The 6,025-nt window shown below is 37.5% G+C and overlaps 1 protein-coding gene across 2 annotated transcripts; it reads left to right on the top strand.

Moving 5' to 3' along the window:
• The first annotated feature begins 200 nt into the window (after window positions 1-200).
• Window positions 201-4,704, top strand: LOC122291719 (methyl-CpG-binding domain-containing protein 5-like). Of its 2 annotated transcripts, XR_006236744.1 has the most exons (4): window positions 201-884; window positions 2,557-2,679; window positions 2,786-3,076; window positions 4,553-4,704. XR_006236744.1 is itself a non-coding variant. In XM_043099635.1 (3 exons), exons 1-3 carry the CDS (start codon window positions 504-506, stop codon window positions 3,014-3,016), a joined length of 735 nt encoding a protein of 244 aa, XP_042955569.1. In that variant the 5' UTR covers window positions 202-503; the 3' UTR covers window positions 3,017-3,392. The 2 variants fall into 2 exon arrangements, 1 of the variants encoding a protein (XP_042955569.1); XM_043099635.1 differs by lacking the exon at window positions 4,553-4,704 and having other exon boundaries at window positions 202-884; window positions 2,786-3,392.
• Window positions 4,705-6,025: the final 1,321 nt, after the last annotated feature.

Here is a 6,025-nt window from a genome sequence, read left to right as displayed (position 1 = left end):
TAATTTTTTATTATTCTTCAACTAATTAAATTTTATTATTTATTTATATACTATATATTTGATAAGAAAAAGAATAAAAAAAATAAAAAATTATATGTAGTGTGTTGAGATAATGAGTATAATTTTTTTTTTTTATAAATTTATGGTACAAAAGAAATTTTACATAATGATGTATAATGCATTTTATGTATTTGTTTTCCCTCAAATTATAAGAATTCGCTCCTCAAGCTGCTCAGTGCATTGTGTTGATTCCTGAAACCGATCATTGGCCATTTCGCCCCTCAAGCTTCTCGGTGCGTTGTGTTGATTCCTGAAGCTGATCATTGGCCATCGAGCTTCAGACAATCTTAAGAGTAATCTTATTCTTCGTATCAATCGAGCTTGTCCGGGCAACGTAATCAAGTATCTCAATAAATATAACTCGGAAGCGTCCCAGTTCAAACCGTTGCTGATTGATTTCACTTTCCGCCCAAACCCACTTGCTGCATACTCCTCCCGCTCTGATGTCCACCTGGTGTCAGGATCCGAGCCCCAACCCGAAGTCTCCCAAACGAGACCCGACTAGACCCGGGAAATCCCTAGCCCCCGAGCTGCCGTCCGATCCGCTGCTCAGACCCGGTTCTTACATCGACGCAACTGTCACCGGGCGTGACGGGACTGCTTCGATGCCTGGTATACGCCGCTCGTCCGATAGCTCGTCGCCTTCTTTAGCCTCGAAGACTTCTAACGGTGTGGACACGCCGTTTCCGGAGAGCACGGAATCTCCGGCGGGAGCTCAGCAGCGTCGGGGGACGGCGGCGGCACTGCCGGACTGGTTGCCGCCTGGTTGGTCAATCGAAGACAGAGTTCGGATCTCTGGTGCCTCAGCTGGAACGATAGATAGGGTAAAGTACATTTCAGTGCTCAAGTTATTATTCTAAAACTACCGAAATAAATATTTCTCATATTAATGTTTAATGTCTGCTAATACTTGTTTGGCTGCTGAGAAAACTAAAGAAGAAGAAAAAATGTTAAAAGATGTCCATTTTTAGCTTTGGTATCCGATAGACGAAGGTTTTTGGTCAATAAGACGGATAGTCGTATGAGCTAAAGTAGCATTATTTGCTTCTTTTTGCGACTTATAAGTTATTGAATGGGACAGGTTTCACGAATTAAGCTTATTTTGTCTTATCATTTTTGCCTTGTCTTTATAAGAGCCTAGACTTACTGTATTTCTCAACTCACCTCGACAAAGCATAAAATCCCGTCTGTTGGATTGTATAGTGCATGCTGTGCTAAAACATTCCATCTGTTATTATCTTTGTGCTTGGCTTGAGCATTCAAGTTATATGTTTGTTGAATTGGATTATATGATTTACATCAATCATCTACTTGTCATACTCAATTTGCCCAATTTTGGAGGTTTTTTATGTTAAAGAAGAGACACCAAACATTGGACACGAGTAGATTTAATAATTTACAGTTGTACTTAGAAGATCTCCTTCATATTTATGTTCAATGATGGAACTCTCCTCAACTCTTGAAAGAAAGTGATGGAAACAATTAAGAGCATACATGAGCTAGAGCAAGCCTTGTAGTTTTACTGCAATATACGTAGATGACTCTAAAATGGACAAAGATGAAGCTTGTAGATGCATAATCTTCTTTCTTAGAGACCAAGTCAGGTCTTGTTTTTTTCTAAAGAAGAAATCACCATTGCTTGATTTCACAACTCACGTTGGGCTTGAGCTAAGCTACAGTACCCTACAGGAGGAAGTAAGTATTAAACTACACCACTGTAATAGACTATACAAAACCTCCCTCTATACCAAAGAATAGAGGGTTATTTACACCTGACATTCAACAAACCGAATCTGTCCACCACCAAGCCACCCCTAGCCACTTGAGGAGCATCTTGAACATCCTGAAACGCCTGAAATATACCCCTTGCCCCATTTAGCCTAGTGATTAGCAATATAATTCACTTCCCTGTAGATATGCTTCCATTGAACCACTCAATCCTGACAACTTAAATGTATTTCCTTCAAAATATCAATCGTAGACCAATGAGCACACTCCTTCCACACACACAATCAACCACCAATTTGAGTCAGATTCATTCTCCGCCATATGAAAAATGCAGCTTCCACTTCTCAAGGCATCCGGAATGTGGTTCTTTGTTCAACTAACCTTATAAGAGAGTTTGGGAGTTAGAGGGGTGTAAATAATTCTGCTTCATTATGTCACACCTACGACATCCAAAAAAAAGGTTGCTTTGAAGTGAGTTTCTTATGTTTTGCATCGCATCTTGAATGAATTGTTTGCTGCAAGTGTAGGGTCTATTCCTAGTTTTGGTATGATTTCAGAAAATTCTGCTTAATTAATGACTATCAAATACTATAGGTAAAAAAGTACATTAATATCCTTTTTATGTGGACTCCTTAGAGTAGTCTTTTCCACTTGCTCTGTTTCCTCCATATATATGGCCTAAATTGTCTCTGTATTGTGTAGTGCTTTATAATATCCTTTTTATAGTGGACTCTCAAATAAGGCCTAAATCGCCTCTGTAATGTGCAGTACTTTCTTGATCCAGTTTCAGGCCATCGATTCCGATCAAAGAAAGAGGTTTTTTTCTTCTTAGAAACCGGAACCAAACGGAAAAGGGCGAAAGTAACGGAGAACTCTGATGCTGATACATTGGTGAGTCAAAAGCAGAACTGAACTTCATTGAAAGTTTTTGGAAATTATTCCCACTTACTCTACTAATGTATCCTGCATTTTCAAATATATTTTTCCATCTATGAAGGGTTCTGAGGGCCAGAAACCAAAGAAGTCTGGCACGAAGTCGAAGAGTTTTGCTTCAAAATTTGATTTTTTTAACGTGCCTGAGAAGGTCGAATGGGTTCTCATAGATACCTCCCAAGGATCCTGGGCTCCTTTTATTGGTGATGAAAAGGTGTCAGAATCTACTATGCAAGAGTGGTCCACTGCATTTACAGCCGTCGCCTCCAGAGACAATGATCAGAGAAAGTTTTAAGAGGCATTTCCAAACTCCCCATAGTTTCTTTGGGAGTGTGCTCTCTACTGACCCTTACAGGTCTTATTTTTTGCCCCCACATCTTTTCCTTACTTTAAGCTCTTTTAGGTGTTAATTTTAACGTCATTTTGATTTGGCAGCCTTCAATTGAATTGCCATTTGACATTTCTTGTTTTAGGTTGTTGAATGTTCTAATTATTTTTTGGTTGCTATTTTGGTTCTTGCTTCCGTTAGAATGTAACCTCATAAAGGAAAATGCTAAACCTATGGACGAAAAATGTAGACTCCTCTACGTGCTGATGTGACAGTGTTGTCAGCCCTTTATTTTTATTTAAAAAGAAATAAAATAAAAACAAGAACAGACTCATCAGAGACACCGAGGGGCAAAAATGGGATTACAAGTGTTCTTCCTTGAGTCTTCGCCCATCTCTCAGTATCCTAATCTCTTGCATTTTCTCTTCGATCACAGATAGAGTTCTTACTTTTTCGCCTCGTGCAACAAAGATGAGGGAAAAAATTGCAATTTTATTGCTGAAACATAATTACAAATCTGAATATTTCAATCTCTTGTTAACACTCCCCACCTTCTTGGACCCTGTAACTGTTCTAGATTCTTTTCCTTTCTGGAAAATCCCCCTCGACAACCCATGTAGAAAGCGGGTAACTCAAGGGATACAGGGATCTAGTCATTTTGTTAGGACTGAAAACCCTTCTCCTCCTATCCGCATTTTTGTAATATCGTTTTATCTAGTCAATTTGTTAGGACTGAGTTAATTTCCTTTCACCCAGAGGGCCAAATGTGTTCGTTCATGCTTTTGTAATCATTGTCTCCTGAATGGATTGCCATGGTCGGTCTTGTTAAAATAAACTGAAAAATTGGCCTGCATGAAAGCTCTAGCTGAAATGTTGAGACTTGGAACTTAAATGGGAGAAGAAAACGTACGCTGGTCACTTTGTGAAGCTCAAGCCAACATTTTGGGAATTAAAATGGGAGGTGGAAATGTCGGGAAGAGAAGAAATGTCACTTTGTGAAGCTCACTGGAAAGAAGCTCAAACTGGAGGCTAACTATTACTGCCACGTCAGCGTGTAACCCAGATTACGTTTTTCATGCATACGGATAGTAGGACTCCTTCAGAAATGATCTGACAGATCTGTGCACCGAAGGAATTCACAGACTTCACACAGAATTTTGCCCTTTTTTTATTTTATTTTATTTTTTATTTATTTTTTATTATTTTATTATTTCCCCCTTACTTTTCCGTAATTCACGTGCAGCGATGAATGTTTGGCATGGAGTCATAATCCATAATGCAAATTGTCCCATGCTTGGATGTGGCGAATGCATCTGTCAACCCCATGAGTCTTGTTTGGCTTTTTTCTTTCTTTTTTTAATCAATTAAAGTACATATCATGCTTTTACAAACAACGCGAGAGCCTAATTAAATGGTAGATTTATGTTTTTTAATAGATTGGTGATCTTTACACTTTGGGCTTAGGTTAACGTATTGTTCATTGTGCGGCCTTTTTTATTGCAGATGAGCAAACATGCCCCCATGCATCAGTTTGCAACGCTGCTGCAGATGTTGCCCTAGTTCTCAGTTGTATGGAACAAGCATATATATATGTATGTATGTATGTATGAGAAACATGTAACGTTAAGAAAATGGTTGATTTATCATTTGTTTAACCGTCATCTTTTTATTATCCTTGACATAATATCAAATGATTGGCAAATGAGTAAAGATAACAAATATTTTTCTAATCAACATCGAGACATAATAATCAAAGATGATACTTGAAGGAACATAAATGACACTTTCCCATAACATTAACGTATTCATCTTACTATAAGAGGGAGTGGCTTGAACTAACTGGAAAGTGGGATACAACAATCGGATCTTCAGATGGTTTTAATTTATTTTTGGATTTGCCTGACAGACGTTGGTCCACGCAGCCAGAAGCTCCGATGGGATGATCATCGGAGACTTGGTAGGACGAGAAACACATGAAGAAACTGAATAAGGCAGAGAAAAGAGCCATTGCGTTTCTCTTTTTATATGTTGTTGACTTGGAAGTTATTGATTTAGAGAACTACACCCTTGTGGGTATCTTTCGGAGAGAAGAAAGTTGGAATGGATGAAAAATAAATGGAAGAAACTCAATTTATGGACTTTTTAGAGTGATGGTAGAGATGGCAAACAGACAAAATGGCTTGACGACCAAGGAAAAATGCATGCGTGAGGGATCAAACTGCTTGGTGAGCAAGGATAGAAAGACCAATCAAACTACTTGCATGGTGATCGGTTCTCGCCACATTCACGGCTCTGTGGCTGTCTCCCTTGACTGCAGTCTGCAGCCCCGGAATAGGATATGTTTTATGTTATAATCAACAGCTTAATTGGGACTTATTACTTATGGATATTCGTTGAAATCATTATAAATGGCATAAACTTCTCCCATATTGTGAAATTCTAGTCACCACATTTCTATAATCAATCCATTTAATATATAAGAATTTTAAAGAATTTAAATAAGAGAACTACATTACAACTTTATAGAATTTAACTTCTATATAAAAGTTATATGAATTTATGAGTTTTTTTTTTTAAATAAATTAGATATTATAGTTAACATCATTGAAAAAGAAAGGAAAATTCTACACTCTTGTCCCACTTTCATCTCACTATAATGAGGTAGTATTGTCCATCAACTTTTGAATTTATTTACTTTTTAAAAAATAATTTAAGACTGATCAAAGGATAATAAAAGCCGACATTTTATACAGTGAGATAAAAAATGTAATTTGTAGCATTACTCAAAAACGAATCGGCATAAGTGATTTTGTTATAATATGTTTCAATTTATGACCAAGATCTTGTATACAGTTTGTGATGGTTACAATAATCAAATCTTTCTTTCATTTTTCCCTCTCTTTTTTGCAAGGCGATGTAATGAAAAATCAATTGCATATCAAGGCAATGTTGGTAAGATCTCATTTTAATCGGCAC

Source organism: Carya illinoinensis, chromosome 13 (assembly GCF_018687715.1).
Source record: "Carya illinoinensis cultivar Pawnee chromosome 13, C.illinoinensisPawnee_v1, whole genome shotgun sequence".
Classification (NCBI taxonomy): domain Eukaryota; kingdom Viridiplantae; phylum Streptophyta; class Magnoliopsida; order Fagales; family Juglandaceae; genus Carya; species Carya illinoinensis.
The sequence above is the reverse complement of the archived record's forward strand: the minus strand, read 5'-3'. Positions and strand labels throughout refer to the sequence as shown.

Bases quoted from the DNA above. Each gene is read 5' to 3' on its own strand.
- LOC122291719 (XM_043099635.1), top strand. From the start codon at position 504: ATGTCCACCTGGTGTCAGGATCCGAGCCCCAACCCGAAGTCTCCCAAA. The intron at 885-2,556 runs GTAAAGTACATT...TGTAATGTGCAG, and splicing joins CAGCTGGAACGATAGATAGG to TACTTTCTTGATCCAGTTTC. The intron at 2,680-2,785 runs GTGAGTCAAAAG...CCATCTATGAAG, and splicing joins ACTCTGATGCTGATACATTG to GGTTCTGAGGGCCAGAAACC.